Raw genomic sequence first — 26,905 nt, 5'->3', positions numbered from 1 at the left:
ATGCAATCCCTATCAAGCTACCAATGGTATTTTTCACAGAACTAGACCAAAGAATTTCACAATTTGTATGGAAATACAAAAAACCTCGAATAGCCAAAGTAATCTTGAGAAAGAAGAATGGAACTGGAGGAATCAACCTGCCTGACTTCAGACTCTACTACAAAGCCACAGTCATCAAGACAGTATGGTACTGGCACAAAGACAGAAATATAGATCAATGGAACAGAATAGAAAGCCCAGAGATAAATCCACGGACCTATGGACACCTTATCTTTGACAAAGGAGGCAAGGATATACAATGGAAAAAAGACAACTTCTTTAACAAGTGGTGCTGGGAAAACTGGTCAACCACTTGTAAAGAATGAAACTAGAACACTTTCTAACACCATACACAAAAATAAACTCAAAATGGATTAAAGATCTAAATGTAAGACCAGAAACTATAAAACTCCTAGAGGAGAACCTAGGCAAAACACTCTCCGACATAAATCACAGCAAGATCCTCTATGACCCACCTCCCAGAATATTGGAAGTAAAAGCAAAACTAAACAAATGGGACCTAATGAAACTTAAAAGCTTTTGCACTACAAAGGAAACTATAAGTAAGGTGAAAAGACAGCCCTCAGATTGGGAGAAAATAATAGCAAATGAAGAAACAGACAAAGGATTAATCTCAAAAATATACAAGCAACTCCTGCAGCTCAATTCCAGAAAAATAAATGACCCAATCAAAAAATGGGCCAAAGAACTAAACAGACATTTCTCCAAAGAAGACATACAGATGGCTAACAAACACATGAAAAGATGCTCAACATCACTCATTATTAGAGAAATGCAAATCAAAACCACAGTGAGGTACCATTACACGCCAGTCAGGATGGCTGCTATCCAAAAGTCTACAAGCAATAAATGCTGGAGAGGGTGTGGAGAAAAGGGAACCCTCTTACACTGTTGGTGGGAATGCAAACTAGTACAGCCGCTATGGAAAACAGTGTGGAGATTTCTTTAAAAACTGGAAATAGAACTGCCATATGACCCAGCAATCCCACTTGTGGGCATACACACTGAGGAAACCAGATCTGAAAGAGACACGTGCACCCCAATGTTCATCGCAGCACTGTTTATAATAGCCAGGACATGGAAGCAACCTAGATGCCCATCAGCAGATGAATGGATAAGGAAGCTGTGGTACATATACACCATGGAATATTACTCAGCCATTAAAAAGAATTCATTTGAACCAGTCCTAATGAGATGGATGAAGCTGGAGCCCATTATACAGAGTGAAGTAAGCCAGAAAGATAAAGAACATTACAGCATACTAACACATATATATGGAATTTAGAAAGGTGATAACGATAACCCTATATGCAAAACAGAAAAAGAGACACAGAAATACAGAACAGACTTTTGTTCCCATTCTCTCTGTGGGAGAATGTGAGGGTGGGATATTTCAAAAGAACAGCATGTATACTATCTATGGTGAAACAGATCACCAGCCCAGGTGGGATGCATGAGACAAGTGCTCCGGCCTGGTGCACTGGGAAGACCCAGAGGAATCGGGTGGAGAGGGAGGTGGGAGGGGGGATCGGGATTGGGAATACATGTAAATCCATGGCTGATTCATATCAATGTATGACAAAACCCACTGGGAAAAAAAAAAAAAATGTGTGTGTGTGTGTGTGTTGGGAGGGGAGGATTTTATTTATCTGATTGCTTTCTCATTTTCTTTGTCAAGATTCTTCAGAGGATGCCCCTTCCACCACTCAGAACTTCATCATTCCAAAGAAAGAGATCCACACTGTTCCAGATATGGGCAAATGGAAGCGTTCTCAGGTACCAGTGGTGTCTGCACTGTGGATTCAGACCTGGCATGAGAGACTTGGGCTTTTTCAAAGTGGTTTTCTAGGCTGGGGTGGGGCTGTGAGCTCTTGACCCTTCTTGCTTTTGGAGCCAGAGCTGTTTAGAAGCTAGGGAAAGAGGTGACAGGGGAGCTGGCTTTCTCCCACAGGGCACTTTAGTGGGAAGGTCTCTGGGAGCCAGGGTGAAGATAGCCATGGAGAGTTCTGCTCCTGGTTCTTTTAAGCCATTGCTCCTTGGGTGTTATTGTATTGACTGTACATCTGAAATGATGGAGTGGATCCCTTTGATGTTTGGTTGCAAGTAATAGCAGGTCTGGAAATCAGCATATCACATGGAGAAGAGGTTACCACATGGAAACCTAGGCCAAGGAGGTGGTTGTTGTTTAGTTGCTAAGTCATGTCTGACTCTTTCGCGACCCTGTAGACTGTAGCCCACCAGGCTTCTCTGTCCATGGGATTTCTCAGGCAAGAATACTGGAGTGGGTTGCCATTTCCTACTCCAAGGGAATCTTCCTGACTCAGGGGTTGAACCTGTATCCTGCTTTGGCAGGTGGATTCTTTACCATCCGAGTCGCCAGGGAAGTCCCAGGCCAGAGAGGTCACTGAGCCTAAAACACCAGGGAACTGGGATCCCAGCCAGCTTTCTGCACTTCATCCCCATGGCAGTCAGAAGATAACAGCTTGTATCTGCCAGGCTTCTGGTACAGCCTGTGGAAAAGACTGGGACTATGAAAAAGAAACCAATTTCAAGTTCTCAGGAATGGCCTTGGGTCTAGTTGCTTTCAGTTGCCTGTACCTGGTCTGGGCAGGTGGGGCAGGAAGCGTTGCTTGTGCAGAAGGGTGGCCGGGGGTCCTGGTGAGCTTGGCAGGTTCTGTGTGAGGAGTCTGCTGTGCTGACCTTGAGCCCAAGCCCTACTGCCGCCATGTCCTGGCCTCACTGGGGCTGTGGCCACACAAGCCTGGCTGGCTTCTCTTTCACAAGCCTGCCCTTTGAATATCAGGAGATGGTTATCATGTCTTTTCATAGTTGTCTTCTCCCCAAGTCTTCACCAGGATAAACGCCTTAGTCCCTTGGCTCATCAAAGGATGTGGCTCTAGGCCTTTCATCATCTTGCTTGCTGTCCCTCAGAGTTTCTCAACCTCAGCACTGTTGAGTTGCTAGATAATCCTTTGTCATAGGAGCTGTCCTGTGCACTGTAGGATGTTTTGTAACACCCCAGCCTCTCCCTACTCCATGCCAGTAGCAGCCCTCCTGCTTAGCACAACCAAGAGTGTCTCCAAGCATGTGGGAAGTCTCCTGGGAGCCATCTTGTCCAGGTTGAGGACCACTGTTCTTCTCTTCCCTGAACCTGCAGGATTGTCTGAATCCAAATGTGGCTGTAGTTCCTTGCTTTCCCCTAGATGTTTTCCAGAAAAGATGGGGTGTTTATAATGTGCCAGGTACTTTAGCTCATTTAATTGCCACAGAAAACCTGGGAGGTGGACTCTGAGGTCATCTCCATTTTGAAAGTGAGAAAACTGAGGCCAGGAAGTGAAGACATTTAGCCTGGTGGCGCAGTCACTGGTTGAGGTGATTCCAGAGAGTTGCCCCCGAGACTCTGGAGCCCCATGGACTGAGCTGCTGGGCTCTAGGCCACAGGTTGGCAGCCTAACCTGACCCTTCTGTTTTTGTAAGTAAAGTTTTATTGGCAAACAGCCCTGTTCATTTAATTTACATGTTGTTTGTCATTACTTTCATCCTGTAAGAGCAGAGTTGAGAATTTGTGAACCAGAACATGTGGCCCTTGGAGCCTAAAATATTGACTCTCTGGTGCTTTGCAAGTGGTTTGCCATCCCTGCTCTAGGCACCCACACTTTTGGGAAGTGTGTTTTGACCAATGCTTGATGGAAGTCTTTTACTTGCTCTGAAGTTCATCGATCAAATGTGTGAAACTACTGCGGCCAGACAAGGAGCTGTGCGTTGACCAGCCCTTCACCAGCGCTTCATCACATGGCAGAGTGCAGCGACCAGGAGCTCGGGTCTGGGGTCAGAGAGCTCAGGGCTGGAACCTCAGGGCTGCCTTGTTATCTTCTTGTGACTTAGGCACAGTGCCTAACCGGGCCAAGCCTCTGTTTCCTCTACTATAAAATGGGGTTCGTTGGGAGCTCAAATGATACAAAGCCAGAAGAGCGCATGGCCCAGCGCTCACGGTTGCACAGTGAGCTTTACGGAGCCCTAGGAATGATGATTGTTGCTGATGGTGTGGGCAGAGACTTTGCACAGTCATGTTCACAAGTTTTAGTCACCGAGAGTTTGGGAACCATGTGGGAACAGTGACGGTGGACAGCGACACGCCCTCATGCTGCTGCTTCTCCTTGCATCCTGGTGTACTTCGCAGGAACTGTTGTGAGCACCGGTGCAGTCAGGACGAGAACTCAGGCTTGCCCTGAGCTGAGGGTGTTGCTGTGGCTGATGTAGTGGGCCCGCCCTGTGACCTGCACTTCCACCTGCAGCCATTCCACAGGCCGCTGTAGGAATGTTCCCTTCCAGACCCCAAGCAGTCACCTCTCAGGTCTTACCTTGGCTTGCTGTGGCGACCCAAGCATCATTGGTTTTTTTTTTTTTTTTGGGCCATGCCATGCGAGATCGTAGTTCCCTGACCCAAGGATCAAACCCATGCCCCCTGCATTGGGAGCATAGAGTCTAAATCACTGGGCTGCCAAGGGAGACCCCCACTGGCATCCCTAAGGCTTGGGCAAAGAAGAAGAAAGGAAGTGAGACGCGAAAGGGATGAAGAAACAAGACCACAGGGAAGTTGCTAGCTCCCGAGAGCTGCCCCTCCAGAGGCCTGCACCTCAGTGCTGTCTTAACTGTGTGCTGGCTGTGACCTGCAGCCCCAGGGAAGAGGGTGCCCCATTGGAAGCTGGGGATGGGCGTGGTGGGAGACCTGGCCATGGGTGGAAAACAGCTTCATCTCCTGGGGGCAGGGCATTTGCACACAGGCACACAGCTGGTCTACCTGTTGGGGGAAACATCTGGAAAGTTCCCAGGGGACGGACCCTTGGTATAGTATAATGATGGAGCACTCCCCACTCTGCTTTGGAGTTTGGCTGGCTGGGTCCTAGCTCCATGTCTAGTGAGATCTTGGTCTTAGGAGTCACTTTCCCTGAAGCCTTGGTTTCCTCATGTGTAAAGTGAGGACAGTGATAGAGTTGTTATGTGAAGAAACGACTGGCAGCAGTAGTGAGTAAACAGTAGTCTGGCTAGAGGTCTCAGTGTCATTGTGGTCATTGGCCTGCCAGCGGTTTTGGGTGGAGGCTCAGGGTTGGGTATTTGGCATTGTCTTTCTACTCTCCTGCTATGGAGTTGGGAGCCGGGGGCAGCTTGGAGCTCTCCGGTGACTGGGCGAAGCTGGGGGCTGGCTGGGGTGTAGAGAGTGAAGATCTGACACCTTCTCCACGTCCTCACTCCCCTCTCTGTTTGGCAGGCATACGCTGACTACATCGGATTCATCCTCACCCTCAACGAAGGTGTGAAGGGGAAGAAGCTGAGCTTTGAGTACAAGGTCTCCGAGGTAGGCTTGGTCGGGGCGGGTCCTTTCCCAAAAGAGCTCCCAGAGCCCACAGTGGGACAGGTGGGCCGGGTGCAGAAAATACAATCACCCAGACACGTGTGCAGTTGACACTGAGGTGTCTATATTTCAATTTTTAAAAAAGTCTGTATAGATGTGTATTTATAGAATTGGGATCAAGGTATACAAGCTATTTTATAGCTTGCTTTTTGGAGTGGGGGCAAGCCTTGTAGCTTGTGGGATCTTAGTTCCCTGATGAGGATTGAACCTCAGGTGCTGGCATTGGAAGCTTGGAGTTCTAACCACTGGACTGCCAGGGAATTCTCCAGCCTGCACTTTTGTTAACTGGTGTTTCATGTAATTTTTAAATTAAAAACGATCACAAAAGAAGTAAACATGCCAACTGAAGAGGTTGCTGTTGGAAACATGTGTAACACTAACAAAAAAGCTTGGCCTCACCCTGTATTCCATGGAGAAGGCAATGGCACCCCACTCCCACTCTTGCCTGGAAAATCCCATGGACGGAGGAGCCTGGTAGGCTGCAGTCCACAGGGTCGCTAAGAGTCGGACATGACTGAGCGACTTCACTTTCACTTTTCACTTTCATGCACTGGAGAAGGCAGTGGCAACCCACTCCAGTGTTCTTGCCTCGAGAATCCCAGGGACGGGGGAGCCTGGTGGGCTGCCGCCTGTGGGGTCATACAGAGTCAGACATGACTAAAGTGACTTAGCAGCAGCAGCACCCTACATTCCTCCCCATAACTGATTCCTGGGGACAGCCCCCTATTAACAGTGTGGGGGCTGTCACCCAGACCTGCCCCGGGAGCGCCTCTGCTCTTGAGCCGTGCCCTCACTGGTTTAAACAGCCCCCAAATTAGACTTTGAGGTCATTTCTCCAAACATTGCTGCTCTGAACGCCATTGCACATAGGTCTGTGTGGGCATTCTTTCCTGAAGATTGATTCCTACAGGTGGCGATGCTGAGTTGAAGGGCACACAATTGCTTGGTGGGGGCTCTTTATCTGTGTTTCAAAGGCAGGCTTGTTTATGGAGGGAGGGCAGGAGTTGTGGGGAAGCTCCTACTCGGGGAAGGTGTGGTCTTGCCAGCTGCTGGCTCTTGCTGGACTCCACCACCCAGCTCTGGGTCCTGGGCCTCCAGGGGCTTCCGGAGGTCTTGTCCCAGGCAGCCTCGCACTCCCTTGAGCTTTCTCTTATCTCAGACTGTAGGCCCGAGCAGCCTCTCAATGCCTTGGCCACCCAGCTCTCTAGCCTTAGCTTTGGCCGGTTGGGGACGGCCTGGCCCTGGCCTGGCCATCTGTCCACGTGCCGCAAGGCTGGCATAGGCCTCATGCTCCTGGCCGCTGACTGGCTGCTGGGTGGCCGAGGTCCTGTGGGACACCAGACCTGTGTTGGGGATTGACAGCCTTCAAGATAAGGGAGCTGGCCCACCAGTGACTTCTTGGTTCCTCTTGGGCCTGGTCACTGCTCTGGGGCTTTGGCTGTGGGGAGAGAGGTCGCCTCCTTGAGCCTGTGGTAAGGAACGCTGAGCTGTGCTCAGTGGGCTGGGGAATGTGGCAGGGGAAGGCTGATTGAAGGAGAGCTGTAATTACCCCAGCAGATCCTGAGCCGCCAAGTCCCTCTCAGGTCCCTTAATTAGCCCTGGGACTTTGATGGTAGCTGTCCATACGAGTCAGGCATTGTCTTAGTGCAGAGGCTGTGTTTTAGGCAGGATGGCACCCTGCTTGAGTGCTGGGGTTCTAGAGTCAGGCTGACCAGGTTTTGATAACCTCTCACTTCTGAGCTGGGTGGCCTTGTCCCCTCTGACACTCCATCTCCTCATCTGTTGAGTGGGAAGAGCTGCAGACATGACCCCTGGGGAGCATTCACTGTGATCCCACGTGTAGGTGTTTTTTTGGGCACCGTGCCTGGCACGTACTAGGTGGCATTATCATTTATTAGCCATTGTTACCATTAGCTGTTTTTCAGTTTCCAGTAACGTTGTTACTTCACTTGGGGCTCTTCCTGAGCTGGGTTCATCCTCACTTGGGGGACAGAGGTGGCTAGCGTGGTCTCCAGGGGTCTCTCAGCTGCTGCTCACAGCTGGCAGGGGCAGCTGAAGGCACTCTTCCCAGCATGCGGCCTCCTGTGCCACCCGGGGCAGCTGTTGGCCCCCCTGCTGCTGCTTGCTGCTGGCTCTTGGTGCAGGAGATGCAGCTGCTGCTGGGGAAGGGCCGACGGGCCTGGGATCGGCTTCCAGACCACCTGCAGCACAGGGCGCAGGCGAGGGCCGTGCGGTGGGGCTGTCTAGACCCACGTTTAGAAGGCTCTCCTTTTGGAATTGTCCTATTTTGGGGGGGGGGGGTTTAAATTGTTTTTTAAGAGTTTTTCTCTTTTTTTTGTAAAATATAGCTGACAGTAGATAGGAGGCTTACATTTTGCTGTAGTTCTGTGTGATTTTTAAAATGAAGGCAGAATTTAAAATCAGCAAGTAAAATTGTACTGGTCCATGAAATCCAAAAAGGACTCTTTGGTCCAAGGTGAAAGAAGGTGGCTCCAATGATTCCCCATGCTTTCTGGGGGTCTCTGCCCACAACTCCTTCCCCTCCAGCCCCTCTCCCCCAGCCAGCGGAACAATAGAAGCTGCCCCTGCACTCAGAAAGCCCTCTCCAGGAGGATCTGGGAGCCTCTAATTATTCATTGGCCCAGATGAGCTGGCAGCTGCGGCCTGGCTCCTGCCTGCCTCTGAGCACCTTCTTTATCCTGTTCGGTGGGGGACCGGCAGTCTGGTGCCTCCTGGGGCCACGATTACTGAACCTGTCCTCAGAAATCTCAGTTGCTTTGTGGGGCCAGGTTTGCTCGGACCCTGTCAGCTCTTCCTGGTTACCTAGCTCATCACAGCACCAGACAGTGGCAGTGCTTTTGGTCACATTTCAGCAGTGCAGATTTGTGTCATCCTGGCCCTGTGGCCAGCTAGAAAGGAAACCTACTGCTCTTACAGGTAACTTTCCTCTCCCCACAGGCCCCAAGTGTAGGTGAGGGAGGGCAGCTCCAGGGCCACCGTCATGCTGTTTGTGTGGACTGCCGTGTGGTCCGTGCCTCCTGGCGCTGCGGTGCGGTGGGGAGGGGGTGCCCTGACTCCCGCATACTCCGTTAGCTCAAGCCCTCCTTTTCCCTCCTTACAAATACGCGCTCAGCTCCCGGGGCCGCCTCTCTGCGTGGGCTCAGCAATGGCATACCTGACCGTGCCTTGCCCTCTGGGTCACAGCTGTTCCCACAGGTGCCCCTTGTGAGTTCCTACCAGCGTGGAACTCCCGGAGATGTCTCCTCAGCCCACTTGTGCCCGGCGGACTCAGGCAGGACCTGCTTCTGGGCAGGACCCCTCCTCCCAGGCCACCTGCCTCCGCATGTCCCCGTGTCACGTGCTCCCCGAGCCTTCCACACCTCTGTCCTGACTGATCTCATGTGCTGAATCTGGAACAGGTACCTTCGGAGTCACCCTCACAGACCTGTGCTGGAGAGAGACAGCCTCACCTGATTTCCTCATTGAGTAATGTTAGGTGTGCTAACACGGCCTGGCCTGTCACACCTATCCCACTGCTTAGAGCCTGCCCTCTGTGGGAAAGGTGGAGCTGAGAGATAAGAGCTGGGTCTTAGCTACTGCTGCCCACATGCAGACCTGTGGCGCCAGCTTTCCACACAGGGTATCGTTCACAGAGTGAACAACTGAAATAGCTGAAGCGTTTAGCAGTGAGTAAATAATCACAGCACATTGGTACAGTGAAATGTCACTCACTCGTAAGAGACTTTCACAAAGGTTACGTTTCTGTGCTGCTTGGAACGAGGGTTGAGAGGGAGCTGATCAGTCTACAAAGTAGTGTGTGCCCCAAGACCCTGGTTTGAGGGTCTTGTGTGCGTGTGTAGCTGTACCCCATCACCCCGTGCCAGACACCACGCTGGTGTGCTTCATGGCTTGTCCCTCAGGCCTCGAGGTGGCCCTCAGAGTTATTTACCCATTTTTATGCTCTGAGATGAGCAAACAGGCTCAGAGAGTTGAAGTTACTTGGTCAAGGTCTTGCAGCAACCAAATGATGTTTTAACTGGGATTTATTTATAAAACATTTATTTTATTTTTGCAGTTTTGGGTCTTAGTTGCAGCCCAGGGTCCTCTTTCTAGTTGTGGCATGCGCAGTTAGTTGTACCACAGCTTGTGGGCGCTTAGTTCCCAGATCAGGAATTGAGCCCACATCCCCTAAATCGGAAGACAGATTCTTAACCACTGGGCCACCAGGGAGGTCCCTTAGCTGGGATATAAATCCAGGTCCAGCTGCCTTCAAAATTCTAACTATGATAAGCAGTGGAAAACACTATAAAACGATGATATGGAAGAGTATGTTAAAATGTTAAGACAGACTCCCCTGCTATCTGAAAGTAGAGTGTTTCTGTGAAACCTTTTGTGAGTAGAAGTGGTGCAAAGGGAAAATCCTTTGCACTGAAATGCCTCTTCAGGTTTCTTTTGGTTAGCAAGAACCATTGCTACTGTAGGGCTTCAGCAAGAGTGAAGTGCTGGAAAGTGAACTTGCAACAAGCAGAGGATACCTTGTGGTGTTGATTTCTGGGTGGCGGGATTCCCGGTCATCTTTGTTTCCTTCCTTTTTACGTTTCTGTTGTCAGTGATGAGCAGGTATTATGCATTAGACAGAAGACCTTGATAAAACGCAGTAAGGAAAGTTAGGGCTGCCGCTCATGCTTGTCCAGCAGCCGCCCCCTGCCCCCCGCCCCGCCCCTGGTAGGCTGGCTGGAGAAGCGGGGCGTGGGAGCTGTGCCTGTCCCTCAGCCTCGTGCCGGGCCCTTTCTGGAAGGCTCACTGTGTTCCCCTGGCCCCTCCTTCACGCTCAGGAGGGTTGGGAAGAATGGGGGACAGCAGGGAGGGGCCAGTGGTGCCAGGCCTGGTGGTCACTGTCCAGCAGCCGCTGGGGCTTCCCTCTGTGGCTCTAGCATGGGGCCACTAGTCATGGTGGCTCAGTTCAGTTCAGTTCAGTCGCTCAGTTGTGTCCGACTCTTTGCGACTCCATGAATCGCAGCATGCCAGGCCTCCCTGTCCATCACAAACTCCCGGAGTTTACTCAAACTCAGGCCCATCGAGTCAGTGATCCCATCCAGCCTTCTCATCCTCTGTCATCCCCTTCTCCTCCTGCCCCCAATCCCTCCAAGCATCAGGGTCTTTTCCAATGAGTCAACTCTTTGAATGAGGTGGCCAAAGTATTGGAGTTTCAGCTTCAGCCATCAGTCCTTCCAATGAACACATGGGACTGATCTCCTTTAGGATGGACTGGTTGGATCTCCTTGCAGTCCAAAGGACTCTCAAGAGTCTTCTCCAACACCACAGTTCAAAAGCATCAATTTTTCGGCGCTCAGCTTTCTTTGCAGTCCAACTCTCACATCCATACATGACCACTGGAAAAACCATAGCCTTGACCAAATGGACCTTTGTTGGCAAAGTAGTGTCTCTGCTTTTTAATATGCTATCTAGGTTGGTCATAACTTTCCTTCCAAGGAGTAAGTGTCTTTTAATTTCATGGCTGCAGTCACCATCTGCAGCGATTTTGGCTGGGCCCCCTCTATTTGCCTCCACAGGCCATTGAGAAACTGGTTGCTCTTCTCAACACGCTGGACAGGTGGATCGATGAGACCCCTCCAGTGGACCAGCCCTCTCGGTTTGGGAACAAGGCCTACAGGACCTGGTATGCGAAACTTGACCAGGTGAGGCTGCCGCAGGACGGGCTTGGGGGCTGGGCGGGGGAAGCGTTCAGATACCAGCACTGGGAAGTTTGTTGAAATGGCAGTTCTGTTCCCTGAAAGTACAAATGCGTTTACCCTCTGCCCCCGCTGTCCTCTGGGAATCACCACCATGGGTGCGCGCCTCTGCACAGGGCTGTTCGGAGGTGATTGTGTGTAGCAGCAGACTGAAATGGCCCACGTGTCCATCTGCAGTTTATTATCAGTTGAATAAGCTAGTAAGGCCACCCAGGGAGTACCATACAGCTCTAACAAAGAACAGGGAGGCGACTCAGGAACTCAGGGGAAGGACTGCGACTTCCAGTGGTCCCTCTCTCGGTGTCTGTGGGGGATTGGGTCCAGGATCCCCCGTAGATACCCTCTTGTATAAAATGAGGCGGGTCTGTTGGTCCTCTGTGTCCACGGGTTCTCCATCAGTGGGTCCGAAGGGCTGACTATCCTGTTAGAGGGGAGGCAAGGTGTGGTGCGCATGGCAAGCTGCCTTTTGGTGAGAAAGAGGGGAAACGAAAAAGATATCTTTGTATTTCTCAGTGTACACTGGAAGGATACAAAAGAGGCAAATAAAGTGGTGGTTTCATTTTGAGCGTTGTGGGGGGGGCGGTGGGGGGGGGAGCTGGGAAGGGGGGCGGGGGTGGATGGAGAGGAGAGAAGGGTGAAGTAAGATTTCTGAGTACATCCCTCCTACAGTGTATTCATTTTTGAGTCATGCAAAGGTAATATTTGTTCAAAGCAAACAAAAGATAAAAATGCAGAGTAGCCACCCTATCCTGTAGGTCTGTTTGTCTGGGGCGGGGCCTGGGGATCCAGATTTTCACCAGGTCTCCAGGAGATTCTCATGCTGGGTGTTTACAGACTGAACTTAAAGAAACTTGGGTCCTAATTTCTTGTCCCGGTATTTTCACATGATGGAACAGAGGGGAGTCCCAAGGACCCAGCGAAACATTGTCCTTGTGTAAGAGTGACTTGGGGCTGCCTCTGGGTGCTAAGGTGGCACATGGCTTATTTTTTAGTTGTGTTATAATGTAAAGAAAGCTGACAAGTAAGTCATAGTTACAAAACTTGATAGATCTTAACCTGTTTTTAACCTTGCATCCACCTCCCTTATCCAACCGTGGAACATTCCAGCACTTCCCCAGGGCCCTTGTGCCCCTTTCTAGTTGATATCGCCCAGATTTTTCTCACTGCTCCCCTATAGATTGATTTTGCCTGTTTTGAACTTCATGTGCCTGGCTTCTTTTGCTCAGCTTTGTGATTGACCTGTGTCATGTGGAACGGTGCCCCTTCCTCCTTGTGTAGTGTTCCAGTGTGGGACCACAGCATAGGTTATCTGTTGTGCTGCTGATGGACAGTTTAGCTGTGGGATGTTTCCACGTTTTGGCTGCTATAAATGATACTGCCGTGAACATCCTTGCGTATGTCTTTGGTGAACACTGGGCACAAACTCCCTTGCTGGGAGTATGAAGAAGGAGGACATCTCTGGGGATGTCAGTGAGTTACTCGATGGAAAAGTCGAATGGCTTCTTTTCAGATCCCTCTCCTCTTGTCCCCAGAGCCGTGTCCCCTGGAGGGAGTGTCAGCAGATGAAAAGCCACCCCAGGGTGGTCTTTGTTGTGTAGAAATAAACGCTCTCCCATCTCTTCAGTGGGTAGTCAGAGCAGGGAGTTGGGATATCACGCCGAGATGCTGCCTCTGGGCGCCTGCCTAATCTGCTGCCGCCACCATGTCTCTTGTGTTATCAGGAAGCAGAAAACTTGGTGGCCACAGTGGTCCCCACCCACCTGGCAGCCGCTGTGCCCGAGGTGGCTGTTTACCTAAAGGAGTCCGTGGGGAACTCCACACGCATCGACTATGGCACAGGTACCTGTGACTCCCGGCGACGCCTGCTTGGCTTCACTGCCATTCTTTCTTGGACTGCCTGTTTGCTCTGGGTCGTGTGGGATGAGGGAGCCCTGAGCAGGCATCCTTGGGGTGCAGTCGGTGCAGGGAAGCCTGCTGCTCCGACTTGGTCCACCAGGGGGAGCTGGTGTCACATGTGTGGTGGCCTTAAGCACAGAGCTGATTTCTCTTCCTTGTAAGATGGCCTGACTGAGCTCATCACCATCCCCAAACTGACAATTTACTGAGCACTTACTATATCCCAAAACAGCACTTATAGAAACCCTGAGAACTGAAAGAGCCTGGCAGTCTGTGGCAGTGCTGTGGAGCCTTACTCTCAGTCACTCAGTGCCCATTAGAGGGAGCGCTTGCTGTAGGCACCTTGAAAAAGAAAGAGGGTTTTCTCTATTATGTAGGTTGGGGTGGCTGGAGAGGGTCCCTGCTTTGATAGGCCTGTCTTGCCTTGCCTTGCCTTTCCTCACTGAAGCAGGCAAATGCAGGAGCTGCTGCTCTCTCAGGCCCTTCCCTTGCCTCTAGAGGAGCCTAGGCCAGAGGGGCAGGCCTGGAGAAGGGCCCCCTTGGACCTGGGTCATGGGAAAGTTTTGTCGTCTGCTCCCCTGATGCTGAGGAACAGGCTTTTTATCAAGTGAGACTTTCAGGGGCAGAGCTTTGACTGTGACCAAGCAACCTGTAGGGGAGAGGGACCAGGTCAGCAGGGACTGGGTCTTCCCTCCACTCTCAGACGCCCCTTGTTGTACAGGGGTGATGACTGCCCCTGTGTGGTGGTGGCTTGGACTCTAGCTGGTCACGATCCCAAACTGTGCAGCTGAAAGTAACAGCTCATAAGCATTCCAGGCCCTTGGAGGGGCCCAAGGAATCATAAACTATCAAACAAGGGCAGGGACTTTTGCCTCTGTCCTGTTAGTGCCTGACCTGGACGGTGACTGCTCCTATAGTAGGTGCTCAATAATCAGGGTAGAATTGATGAGTGAGTTAAACCTCCAAATAGAATGTGAATGCCTATGTAAGAATCGCCAGCCTGGGCCTTTAAGAGTAGAATTATAGTACTGGTGGTTCTTAAAAGGACCCCAGTCTTTCTGGATGGGGAAGAGGCCCCTCTACCTCCACGTTGACTGTCCTGCCTTAGATGGGAAGTTATTGGTGATTTGGACTCTGGTGAGGCTGAGAACAGTCCTACTCCTTCTGGAAGACTGGCAACCTCGGCTGTTTTTTCTTCCCCAGGGCATGAAGCAGCCTTTGCTGCTTTCCTCTGCTGTCTCTGCAAGATTGGGGTGCTGCGGGTAGATGACCAAATAGCCATTGTCTTCAAGGTGTTCAATCGGTGAGTGAGCCAGGCGGGAAGGATGGCTGCCAGTGGAAGGAGAGGCCAGGGAGGTGTCTTTCCTCCTTGTTGCTGTCAGACTGGGGACAGGGGCCTAGTAGGAGCTCCCGAGTGACTGTGAGTTCTCTCGTTCTGTCCCATCAAGCCATGACTGTGAATGGGGTGTCCAAGACGCCTCCTTCTGAGAGCCTCAGATTCAAGTAAAAAGTCAGTGAAGGGAAAGGTACATAATGGCTTGATGCTTCTGTGGCATTTATCATGTAGAGGTTCTTTTTAAGCACCTTACATGCAAGTCTTTTAATTCTCATGACTACCCGAGGAAGTAGCAACTGTTGTTTTCATTTTACAGATGAGGAAACTGAGGCATAGAGAAATCAGGTCTCTTCACTGAGGTCATGGCCAGCTGAACCCAGGCAGGCAGGCTCTGACCTGTTCCCCTCACCACCCAGGCCACCTCCCTGCACATGGGCGTGTCTCAGTCACCAGAGGGCGTTGACACGTCCGTTCTGGGCCCCACTCAGGTGCTGTGGAAGCGGCAGCTCCAGGGCAGTTCCTGAAGGGATCTGAGGGGTGAGCTCCTTAGACCCTGGCGAGAGAAGCCCCTGCCCGGGCTCTCACACTGTCAGGATGTCATGGCACTAACCCCTTTCCCGGTTGGCGTGTCGCCTGTTTCCTGGGCCAGAGGAGGCTGAATGCGAGAGAGAAAATGAAGCTACATTATTTTGAGGGTATCAGCTGATATGTAACTTTGGCATGTAGGTTTTAATTGACCTGTTACACTCCTCGGTGGTTCTTTCTAGCCTCCTCGGCTCTACTGGCTGAAGGGTTGAGACTGTCTTTCTGCTTTTTGCCACCCGCCTGCCTTTCCCCGCCCTCCGGTGCAGGTACCTTGAGGTTATGAGGAAGCTCCAGAAGACATACCGGATGGAGCCGGCTGGCAGCCAGGGTGTGTGGGGCCTGGATGACTTCCAGTTTCTGCCCTTCATCTGGGGCAGTTCGCAGCTGATAGGTACTGAAGTGGGGCACAGACCCCCCCCCCCTCCACCCCCAGCCCTCCTCTCTCCCCTCCTTCCTTCCCCTCCCTCCCAGGGCATGCGCTGACAGCTTGTAAAGCAGGCATTGGACCAGCTATTGACGGAGCCGGCTTGCTGCCGACCTGCTGCTGCAGCCGGCGGCGTGGCAGGCCAGGGAGGCGAAGGCCACGCACCACCGAGATAATGGGAAGTGACACGGGCTGGGTTGAGGGCACGCGCCTGGTGTGAGATGCGCCCCTGCTCCTGGCCACAGCTGCAGGGTTTTGTGTTGAAAATAAGGGGTTCTTTTGATTCGGTGACCAGTGTCATCCACTGTTATTATCGAGCTGTGCACAGGGGGCTGTCAGGGAGCTGCTGCCAGATGCTGGTCCGGGGCCCGCCCACTACGAGCCCGCTCTGGTGGTGGCTCCCCTCACTTTCCCACGGGCAAGCCAGAGTGGGTGAGGGTTCCATGTCTACTTGCATGTAGAATTAACTGCCTTCAAAATAACATTAGTAAAGAGCCCTTCTCCGGTGCCAGGCCCTGCTCTCAGTGCTTCAGGGAGATCATCTCGGGGACCCTGGGCAGGGTCTTTGCCAGCAGACGGTCAGCACTGACCTGTGCAGGCGCCATGCTGAGGGCTTTAGGGCGGTGCTGATGGTTAGGTACCTTCCCCACCCCTAGCCCTTACAGGGTGTTCTTTTCCCCCACTGCACGGATGAGGAAACTGAGTCGCATGGCTGGAAAGAAGCAGAGCTGATACTCATTACACTAGAGTATACACACAGGGCCATTTATTGCTTCTGCAGATCAAGTGTTGAGGGCGCAGGGGCAGATCTTAGGCCCTCGGGCGGGCGTTAACAGGGCTGGTCTGCTGTGGCCTGGTGGTGCCAGTGCCTGGTTCTGAACCCCAGGGCTCTTTGCTGTTTCCAGACCACCCATATCTGGAGCCCCGGCACTTTGTGGATGAGAAGGCTGTGAACGAGAACCACAAGGACTACATGTTCCTGGAGTGCATCCTGTTTATCACCGAGGTGAGAGGAAAGGAGTGAGGAAGGAGCCCCCGGCAGCCTCCGGGCCAAAAGGAACTGAGGCTGGGGGCTTTGGACAGAGGAGCCAGAGCTGCTCTCTGAAGGTGGCAGGGCCAACCCCTGAAGTAGGTTATTGAAGAGGAAGCCCAGCTAGGCCTCTCTGAAAGGCTAAGCCACCTTCTGGCTGTCCAGGATCTCCTCCCCTAGATCACTTTCTACTGGAGCTGACGGATTAAGACCTGGTCATTAGGTGGACTTGGTGACCGATGAAGCAGGTCTGAAGGGTGGGTGGGTGTCAGCATCTCTTGAGTGGGCCCCCCAGTGTCTGTATAACTACGCATATGTGGATGTGTGTAATGTAGCCTTTGCAGGAGTTGGAGAGACCGGAGTGGACAGCCAGACAGATTTCTGTTGAAGGGACACACCTCTGTTGGTGTCTGGGGATGGGCCACATGAAGTGCTGGAAGTGAAAGTTAGTAGGCCTGGACCCTCAGGCCACCCAGCAGGGGTCATTTAGGTGGGTGTTGTTAACCTGCTAAAGTAGGATCTCCCACAGTGCAGCCTTGGACCACTTCCTCAGGGTCACCTGGGGAGCTTGTTAAAATGCCCTACCTCAGCTTTCTGAATTCGAATCTTGGGGGCAAACGCTAGGACCCTGAATTTAAACACATGACATGAGCCAGGTGACTGTGCATCAAAGTTGGGGACCCACTGCTTTGGGGCTTCTCAGGAGGCCCTTTCATCTTCCCTGCCTAGTGCCTGACCCCCACAGACTTCCAAGGGGTGCCCTGGCTCTGCCTCTTGCAGAGGTCCTGCCCCCATTCTCTTTCCTGACACCTGCACACATTCACCCTGGCCCCAGCGACATCCCTGGCACACTCGTGGATCCCCCCTCCCTGTGGGGGCTGTTCTCTCTGCTGCCCATTGTGTCCCCTGAAGAGGGGGCCGCCCGGTTAAACAGCCGTAGTTCCACGCTTTCCTGGTCAGCATTCCGCTCAGGCCCCTGCCAAACTCCAGAGGCCAGAGGGGAATGACACGTTTTTCCAAGTCAGCAAATGAAGCCTGTTCTGACGGCTGAGTGGCCGCCGCTTCATTCTCTGAGATCTGCTGCCTTCAGCACTGTAGGCAGTGCAAGGTCGGAAGGACTCCAGGGCAGCCTGGCTCGCTGCCTTGAGGGCCAGTCACATGCTGCTGTCTCCAGACTAGGTCAGGAGGGTCTGCAGAGCCCTGGGACACCTGGGGCTGGGCGGGGAGAAGGGGTGGCTTCGCTGGCCCCCCTAAGAGGCTAAGCCTGTTAGGCTCCTCCAGGTGGCTGGCCAAGCCCCAGGGCCCCTATCAGTAACTAATGAGGTAGAAGACCAGGCTGGGCCTCAGGGAATATGGGAATTGACTCTGCGTTAAAATTTTGTATTTTTGTTTGTTTGGTTACGCTTTGTATGTATGAAAACCCAAAAGCCTTCCCAAAATTTGGGACGCAGGTCTTCTGCTAGAGGAAATCCTACAGTGGCCGCTAGGTGGTGCTGAAGACACACTGAACTTAGCGGGGGTTTTGATAACAGTTGAGGGAGAGGCCTGAACTGGGAGGAGGCTGGTAGGCCCTCACATTCTAGGTTGTTCTGCACCCTCTGTTCAAGGCCTGGTTCTTACCCTGGGTCTGGGTGCCTGGGCGTGGTGGGAGACGCTGGATGCTAGCAGGGGCATGCCCCAGAGCTCAGAGGGCTGGCAGGGGCCCCTCTCACCTACTTGGCCGGCCCTGAGCTGGCTGGCGTGGTTCCTGTTGAAGGCACATATTGTGCTAGTTCTCTAGATTCTGGGCTCAGCACCCAGACAGGGTTCTTGCAGCCCCTCGGTGTGGTGAGGGAGGCCTGAGGCCTGAGCCTGGCCGCGGGGCCCTGACAGGTGCGAGGGGCTCTGTGTATCATGGCCTGTGTGCTGTGGCTGGGGTGGGGGCCGTGTTGCCTCTGCAGACCCAGGGATTCACTAGGGCTGGCGCAGCTGGGAGACTGAACAGACAAGCCTCGGACAGGGGACCCAGCCAGCCTGGGACCTGCCCTGGTGGCCCTGGGCCTCCCGCACAAGGCCCTCAACCGGGCAGGCTTCTCCACCTCAGGAAATGCAGCCCTGGCGCCTTTAAGAGCCCAGGGCAGGCAGGAAAAGAATTTCAGTTTCAATCTGGCTTCTAAATTTGGAGTTTTGGGAAGGGAGGGATCAGATTTCAGCTGGAAGGGAAGGAGCTGACAGGAAGGCGCTGTGTAGAGCCTCCCCCCCACCCCATCCCCCCTCAGTTACTGACAGAGGAACCATTTACAAAAGGCCGATTCTCTTGGGAGTGGAGAGGCAGGAACGCAGCGTCTGTGAGTAATTTCCTGCTCAATATGGCTGCTCTGACTCACACAATTCCCCTGGGGTCACTGCGGGACTGCAGCTCTCTTGCTCATTCTAGCTTTCTCTTCTCCCTTTGTGGCTAGAATGAGCTAATTTTTTTTTTTTTTTCGGTCTTCTCGACCCCATTCCTTTTTCCCCTCATCTGTTTTCCTTTCCAGAGTTGCAGAGGCACCTTCCAAAGGACTGAAGGGTGGGGGTGGCGGGGGTGGGGCAGCCCCTCTAGAGAAGCATCTTTGGCCTTTCCAGGGAGGGGGGCCAGGGCCTCTGGGGCCTTGGCGCTCAGGCCTCCCCCTGGCTCTGCCAGGATGCCAGAGAGGCCTTTTGGCTTGCCATCCCGTGCCCCTAGTGGGGAAGGCTGGCCCAGCAAGCAGAGCCTCTGGTTTCCCACGCCCCCTTGCTAGCCTTGGCCGAAGAGCCCTTGCTGAGCAGACTGTGACTGTGACAGAGGCCGGCAGGGTGCCTCCTGGGTGGTTTCTCACAGGGCTCAGTCCAGAGTGAGACTGGTTCTATAGCTCCAGTGATCCTGAGCTTCTCAGGGCCTGGAAGTGTGCAAGAGAGGGGCTGGAGCCTGGGCTCCTCTGGTGGGGCAGGGTGCCTGGGGGAGGGGCGGGGCCAGGGGAGGATGGGGTGGAGCTTGATGGAGTGGGGCTTGGGAACAAAGCTCCACGAGGCCGAGAGCTGGCACCTGCAGGCTGGGGGCTCCTGGCTGCCCTCCTGGAGGAGGGAGTCTTAGAGAGGAGGGGAACGTCTGGGTGAAGGGACCAGCCCAGGAGAAGCCCAATGGGGACCTTGGGCTGTGGCCTCACTGCTCAGGGAAGGAGCCCATTGTCCATGTTCCTGAACCTGGGGGTTGAGATAGGTTTTTGGGGGCACTTGGGCCAGGGAGGGAGATGACGGGTAAAACGGCAGCTTTTTCAACTTCGATCTTGCAGTTTTGTAAGAGTTGCCCTCACTGGGCGAGTGAGAGAGTGGGTCACCAGGCGAGTCTACAGCTGTGGGTGAGGACTTTGTGCTCGTGGGATCCGCACTCATGCCCAGTGTGGAGAGAGGGCTGAGGGACCCCCATCCATCCCTTCTCCCTAGAACAGCTCTCCACCAGCCCCGCCTCCACACACAGCCTCTTCTGGAACCTTCCACCTACTCGAGGTCCAAGTCTGCTTTCTCGCCAGCTCAGCCTTTACTTTTCAGACTCTCTTCTGAAGCCTGCGCTCAGAAGTGCTGAGCCCTGTCCCCCAGCATCAGCCGGGAAGGGGGCAGTGTGGAGGGGATTGTGAACTGCCTGTTAATAAATACAGACGTGCTGGCCTTGTGCTCTCTGAGGGGTGCACTCAGGCACACGTGCTTCCTCGTCTCAGTGCTGGTTTCTGAGATCATGGGGTCTCCATTGGGCCTGCTGCAGGATTTCTTCCAAGAGGAGGGCCTGGGACCATGCGGTCCTTGCTCCTGCCTGTCCCTTGCCGCTGGGGTTGCCATCCGTCCTCCACTCGGCTGGCAGGTCACGCTGGCTTTCTAAAGACCTTCTTCCCGCATCTGCTGCAGGTGGTCCGTGTTTTTCCCCCCTTTCTTCCTCCCTCCGCCTGCCATGAAGAGGGCAGTCAGGTGCTTGGGCTTGGTCCAGGCCCTCTCCCAAACCGACCCTTCCCTAGGCTCTTCCAGCTCTGCCTGTGGCAGGCCAGGAGAGACCCTGTATCTTGCACGTGTGTGTGTGTGTGTGCGTGCGTGTGGGCACATGCACACATGCGCTTGCCTGCACGACTGCCACCCCATAGGTGCATGCTGCCGCCTGGTCTTCATGAGAGTGTGTGTGCGTGTGTCTGTATATATGTCCGTGTGTGTTTGTATGCGTGCGTGTGTATGTATGTGCTTACATGTGTGTGTGTACACGTGTGTGCTGGAGCAGCCTTGTTGGAGGGGAGCAGGGGGTAGGCTCCAGGGCCCACCTCTTCAGCTTGTGAACTCTTCTTTTCCAGATGAAGACAGGCCCGTTTGCAGAGCACTCCAACCAGCTGTGGAACATCAGCGCCGTCCCCTCCTGGTCCAAAGTGAACCAGGGTCTCATCCGCATGTATAAGGCCGAGGTGAGCAGGGACTGGCTGGCACTCTCGGTTCTGGCCCCACCCCACTGTTCTGCTCTCCATCCAGCTCTGAGTTGTGTGCCAGCCCCTTCTGACACCTGAGGCCTCTGAATCTCTGTCTGTGGGATGGGCAGCCGGAAAAGCCCTGTGACTGAGGCCAGACCCTGCTGATCCAGGGTCTCTTCCCACTTGTCGGATGGCTGGAGGCCCTTCTCAGCTCTGTGTCCTGTGGGACGTGAAGAAGGAAACAGGCTTGGGAAGAGGCTCTGTCCTTTGGAGACATCATCCAGAGTGATGTTTCTCCCACTTTGGTGTGTCTGATGGCTGGGCAGGTGGGAGGTCTTGCGGGGAGGCCTGGGGCTGCATTTTTAATAATCGCTTCTGGGGCCCTCCCTGCTCTCGGGTCAGAGCAGCAGCAAGAGGTGTGGGCTTCCAGAGCTCCCCCTGCTGGGAGGCAGCCGCCCTCTCTCCTGCCCCCTCTGCTCGTCCTCCTTGGCACCCTTCTCCCAGCCAAGGACGTGACTTTTTCTCTGGCAAGTAGGGAGGAGACATTTCTTCCCACCCTGTCCTTTCGTCTAGCTCCTTCGACATCTTAGGCAGACCAGTCCTAGAACTGCTTGATCTTGACCCGGGAGGGCCTGGTGTGAAGTCCCTCACCCGGAGCAGTGGGTCCCAAACGCCCCTCTTTTCACCCTTCAGCTGGTGGTCTCACATGTTGCCCTGGAGGTGCTCCTCTCTTGATCCTTGGTCATCCCTCTCTGGGGAAGGGGGAGGTTGTCTTACACCCAGAGCTCACTCAGGGCTGTCAGCAGAGGCAGAGGAGCAGGGAGGGCAGGGTGCAGGGCGCTGGGTGCGGCTGGGAGTACCAGTGCTTCCAGGGGCCTGGACCCCTCTGCGGCCCTGAAGGGGTTAAAGGCACTGGACTGACCAGGCCTGCCCCGCTCCCTCCCTTCCGCCCCCTCCCGCTGCGGTCCCCTTCCTCTGGACTTCACATCCTGTGTTTAGGTTCCAGCCCACATGCCTCTAATCTGAGAGGAGCCTTTGCTGGGGCTGGGCAGGCGCCCTCCACGCTGGCCCTTCTGCTGGAGAGCCCCCGGGGCAGTGTCCCCTGTGTGTTCTGTTGTTCTCGACCCCTCCCCACCCCAGTCCCACAGTGGGTGCTGAAGGGGTCTCCCCACCCCCACCCCCATAGGCTGGACTCTGTGGGGTCTTTCCTGCCTGGACTCTTAGATGCTGTCCTTCTGCAGGCTCTTACTTGAGTGACTAAACTTATCTTGACCTGGGCCCCGAAGGGCGGAACAGGAGGCCCTGCCTCCGGTCCCTACCTATGTCCAGAGGCAAAAGAACCCTGGCTGACAGGATGAGGGAGGAGCAGAGTAAGACCGCAGCCCTGATGGTGCCGCACAGACACGGCGGTCGAAGGTGGAGCCGTTGTCCATGTGTCTCTCCCTGTTGAACATAGGAGGTCAGCGACTGAAAGCTGCCCGCAGCTCAGGACCAGATAGAGGGAGCGCTGAGCAGATAACCCAGCGCCCTTCCTGAAACCCAGAAATTATGGCTCTGGGTGCACGCAGCCTGCCAGGCACTGTGTGGTGGCCGTGCCTTGGGAGGACAGCCCTGGCACTCGTGGCCTCATGAGTCCCTGTGCCCTGCAGCACCCGTTTCTAAGTTGCTAGCAGGTCACCCTTAGTCTGTGATCCCTGGGGCTGTGGAGTCACACGCTTCCTGAGCAGAGGAAAGCGAGGTAAGGACTCGCTCTTCCAAACGGGTTCCGGTCCTTGGGGACCTCCGAGGCCTGCCAGTTCTGAAGTGCAGATGGGGGTTAGCAGAGGCCAGAGCCCCAGCCAGAGTTGGCCGTGGGAGGGGAGCTGGTCCCCTGAGCTGCCACAAAGGCCTGTCGGGGCCTGGCGTCAGATTGGGCTCAACTGTCTGCACCTTCAAGCTACCTGTCTTGGCCTTTCTGAGCGGAAGAACCAGATGCTTCTTGGCCCTTGTGGGGGGTGGGCCTGTCTTTCCTAAGGGCTGGCCCCATGCTGGTGCTCTCTTTAGAAGGGTCTGTCAGGACCTGGGAGTCACTGGGAGCTGGGAGGGCTGCCCGCTGGCCTCAGCCCGGCTGAAGCAGTTGCTCTGTCCAGAGCACAGGTGTTGCCAGCACAGGTCAGTCCGGAGAAAAAGCCCGGCCCAAGGCGCCTCTGCTGTGACCCTGGAGCTCCTCTTGCTTTGCCCCAAGCAGCCTTTTGCCTTGAGCCCAGTTCCTCGCCTCCTCTGGCCCTGGGGAAGCTTGTCTGGGGGGTCCCTGAGGGTGGAGTGAACAGAACCCCTGCTCCAGTCCCCTAAGCCTCTTGGCTTTGTAACTTCTCAGGCCTGAAAGCTAGAAGCAGGTTGACCTTTGACCCTTTCTGGAATTCCAGGGCCCTGGGGGGCCCCCCTTTGACAAACTCCTACCACTTCCTCCATGACCTAAGCACAATGGCAGCTGCCTTTGCCTCTGGCCTGGATCTGCTGCTCCTCCCTGCCCAGGGGCCACCCCCAGCTGCCTGCCCCCCACTTTGTCTGCCCCAGGCCCAGGAGTCTGACTGTGGCCTGGAGCTCTGCTCCCTCACACAGCTTAGCTCCCTATCCTTCCATCCCCTTTCAGGCCTTGTGGACCATTCCCTACTCTGAGACACACACACACACACACCCTGCTCTGACACACACGGACACCCCTCTGAAACACACACACACACACACAGAGCTGGCAAAGGCCCCCTCATCTCTCTGCTGCTGGCTCTTGAGGTCAGGGACCCCGGGCCAGCGCTGGCCTTTGTTCCTCTGAGGTAGCAGGAGGAGGGGACAGTAACAGGATGGGACCCTTGCCCTCTCTGAGGCCAGAATCCTATTCCAGCCCAGCCAGGAGGTGCACATCCTGCCTGCCTGTGCAGCCAGAGTTCTGAGAGGAGGCCCCCTCCCTCGCATGCGTGGGGCTGCTGCCTGTGCAGTGGGCTGGGGTGGGGGGTGGGGGCGGGCTCCTCCCTTCCAGGTCCCGCGTGGCGCGGCCACAGTGCCTGGGCCAGAGGGCAGGCCCGGGGCCCGTCTGCCTGGGGCCCAGGCTCTGCTGCTCCCGTCTCCCTTCCTCTGCCGCAGCCCTGGGCCGAGGCCCTGGCCCAACTGACTTCAGGGAGCCATCCCCCTGCCCAGTGTGCTGGTTCTCTGCCCTAGTACTGGGCTGCTGGGAACTGCCCTGTGGTGGGGGGAGCGGGGGGCTGTCAGCCGGTTCTTCCTGCCTCACTCTGAAGTGCCAGGATGCCGTTTTCAGCCTGGAGAACTGAAAAGTGGGAAAACGGGTCTGGGGCCCGTCTCAGCTGGTGTCCCAGGGTGTCCCCATGCCTCTTCTCCAGGGCGGGCCCTGGGCAAGGGGTCCCCGTGGTATGGAGGGTTCTTTTCCCCTCTGGGCCCCAGCTTGTCCCTTTGGGCCTAGTGGTGTCACTTGGCTGCCCCTCTTCTTGGCTGCTGCCTCGTGGGGTTGGGCTGCCTTCTCCCCCCATCTCCTCCCTCCCTCTCACTCTCCTGTCCTTACCAGGGCCTGGCCTGATTGTCATGGAGTTGGGGGGGCTTTGGGTGGGAAGGGCTGGTCAGGAACGGGTGGGAAGCTCTGTTCTTCCCCAAAGGCTTGGGGGCTGCTCTGGAGCCGGGTCACTTCCCGGGCCCTGGGCGGACACCTGCTGCAACCTCACTGCTCTGGGCCTCAGGAGCCGTCCGGGGGTCCGTCCGAGGGTCCGTCCAAGGCCTGAGCAGCTGGGCGGGCCTTGCCAGGGCACCACGCAGCCCTCACCTGTCCTCTCTGCCCCATCTCCTCGCAGTGCCTGGAGAAGTTCCCCGTGATCCAGCACTTCAAGTTTGGGAGCCTGCTGCCCATCCATCCCGTCACGTCGTCGTGCTGAGAGTGGCCCATCCCGGCTGCTGCTCCCGTGCCTGCCCTCCCTGACTCCAGCTGCCGCCCCCTCCCCACCCCCTCCCCTTGTTCTTTCTGTTTGATGAGAGGCTGTTTACTGGGGTGGGTGGTGAGTGCGGGGCTGATGGAGGCTCAGGGCATAGGGCTGAAGGACCGAGGTTGGGACAAGTGACCAAAGTGTGGCCAGTTTCCCGACTTGCCCTGCGGTGGACGGGCAAGGTGAGGGGGCCAGCGCAGGGTCCCGGGCCCTGCTCCCGTCCTGGCCTCCCTCTCCTTCCATTCAGTCCCATCTGAGCCCAGGCTGACCCAGCCATCATGGGGTGGGGGGAGGTACTCTGCTGTGGCCATCACTTTCCCTTGCAGGTTGCCTTTTTAGGGGTTGGAGCAGCTGCTCCCCCCACGGGGTGGGGCAGTTTCCTAAGCCATGTTTGGGTGGGTGTCTGGGGGTCCTGAGGGCTGGAGGCTGAGGCTGGCAGCAGCCTGGAGTGGGGTTGGGAAGGGAGGAGTGTGGACTGTTCTGGCCAGTGGCCCTCCCAGCCCCTCCTCATGCCGACCCCTGGCCTGTGTGGGCCCCTGGCCAGTGCCTCATCCTTGCTCTTCTGCTCTCTGGCTCTAGGGTGCCCTCTGGAGGGCCCTCAGGGCTTGCTCCCCAGGCTCTCCCTGGCTGGGAGCGGGTGGCAGAAACTCTGGAGGAGAGAGGGTGGGCCGGGGGCCGGTTGCCGCCAGGTAGCACCTGGGCTGCTCCCCGCATTCTCCTGTCCGGCTGCTCCTGCTCCCTCATTGCTGCTGCTTCTGCAAGCCTGTGACGCTGTTTCCCTGCCCCTCTCTCTGGGTGGTGGGTGAGTGGATGCAGGAGAGCTCCTCCGGGAGCTTGAGCTCCCTCGTCCTCCTGCCTCCCCAGACTCGCCCGCTGGGGCTCCAGGAGGAGCTGTGAAGAGGGGCAGGGGCAGGGCTGGGCCAGACTGGGGGGTGGAGGGGGTGCTAGCAACAGCTGGCCATCTCCAGAGTTTTCTTCTGCGGGGAGGGCTGCTCCCAGTTCTGACTCTCTGCTGCCCGTTCTCCGTTTCTGGGCCCACCCACCCTTCTGGGAAGGGGGAGCACCTGAGAAGCACAAATGAGGGGCTTGCCTTTGGGTCTGGGCCGATGGCCTGGGCACAGGCTGGGACAGGGGCTGCGAGAGTCACAGAAATAGTTTCCTAGTAGAGGCTCAGCTCCTGCCTCCCCCACCGGGCCCACACCACCGCCTTCCTGGCTCCTCCTTCCCTGCGCCCCCCGGGCCCCCCCAGCCATGGCGCCTTCATTGCTGTTCAGATTAAAGCCTCTGTTTTGCACCTGTCACCTGTGTGAGGTGTGTCTTTTCAAGCCACATGCTTTTTCTCTCCACACGGCAGTCTGTCCCTCCATGAAGTCCCCTTCCCTCAGGCCAAGGAGTCTAGGGCTTGAGCTGTTTCAGCTGGGGTCTGGGGGGCCTGAGCAGGCTGAAAGCTGAGCCCTGGGTTCAAATCCTGGTTGTTGCCATGCCCAGCTACAAGGTCTTAGGTAAATTACTGATTCTTTCTGATCCTCAGCTTCCTCATCTATAAAAGGGATACTCACAGGGTGATTGCGAGGAGCCAGTGTGGGGTGTGAAATTCTCAGCACAGGGCCTGGCATGCAGCAAACGCTCTGCGGTCACTGTGGCTGTTCCTGAGTCCCTGGGTCAGCCCTGAACTGGCCCGAGCAGTCATTGGACTGGGCCTGACTGACTGTGAACCGGGCCCCTGCAGTTTTTGAGGGGATACCCTCTGTGCTGTCTCCACTCCTTGTGTCCATGTCCTGCTGGAGTTGGGAGTCTGGGTTGGGCTGCTGTGCCCTAGACTTGGCTTCTGTCTTCAGACGAACCTCCTCCGAAAACAAGAGCCCTTGGCCTCTGGCCCAGCCTCGGGGGGAGGCCTCGCACAGGGCAAGGAGAGCCTGGTGGCCAAGAGCCCTGCTTTTGGAGTCAGACTGATGTGAGTTCAACCCAAAGCCCGCGCCACTTGGTGGCTTGGAGACCCTGATA

The 26,905-nt window shown here is 55.2% G+C and overlaps 1 protein-coding gene across 1 annotated transcript in view; it reads left to right on the top strand.

Moving 5' to 3' along the window:
* PTPA (protein phosphatase 2 phosphatase activator) overlaps positions 1-26,200 on the top strand; it is a 34,105-nt gene extending 7,905 nt beyond the window's left edge. The window contains exons 2-10 of the mRNA XM_043916640.1: positions 1,739-1,836; positions 5,330-5,416; positions 11,047-11,172; positions 12,948-13,065; positions 14,326-14,425; positions 15,310-15,434; positions 16,373-16,473; positions 20,826-20,933; positions 24,773-26,200. Of these exons, the coding sequence (XP_043772575.1) occupies positions 1,739-1,836; positions 5,330-5,416; positions 11,047-11,172; positions 12,948-13,065; positions 14,326-14,425; positions 15,310-15,434; positions 16,373-16,473; positions 20,826-20,933; positions 24,773-24,853 (944 nt within the window). The 3' untranslated portion in view covers positions 24,854-26,200. The remainder of the gene's footprint in view (positions 1-1,738; positions 1,837-5,329; positions 5,417-11,046; positions 11,173-12,947; positions 13,066-14,325; positions 14,426-15,309; positions 15,435-16,372; positions 16,474-20,825; positions 20,934-24,772) is intronic.
* Positions 26,201-26,905: the final 705 nt, after the last annotated feature.

This window comes from Cervus elaphus, chromosome 11 (genome assembly GCF_910594005.1).
Source record: "Cervus elaphus chromosome 11, mCerEla1.1, whole genome shotgun sequence".
In the NCBI taxonomy this organism is placed as follows: domain Eukaryota; kingdom Metazoa; phylum Chordata; class Mammalia; order Artiodactyla; family Cervidae; genus Cervus; species Cervus elaphus.
The sequence above is the reverse complement of the archived record's forward strand: the minus strand, read 5'-3'. Positions and strand labels throughout refer to the sequence as shown.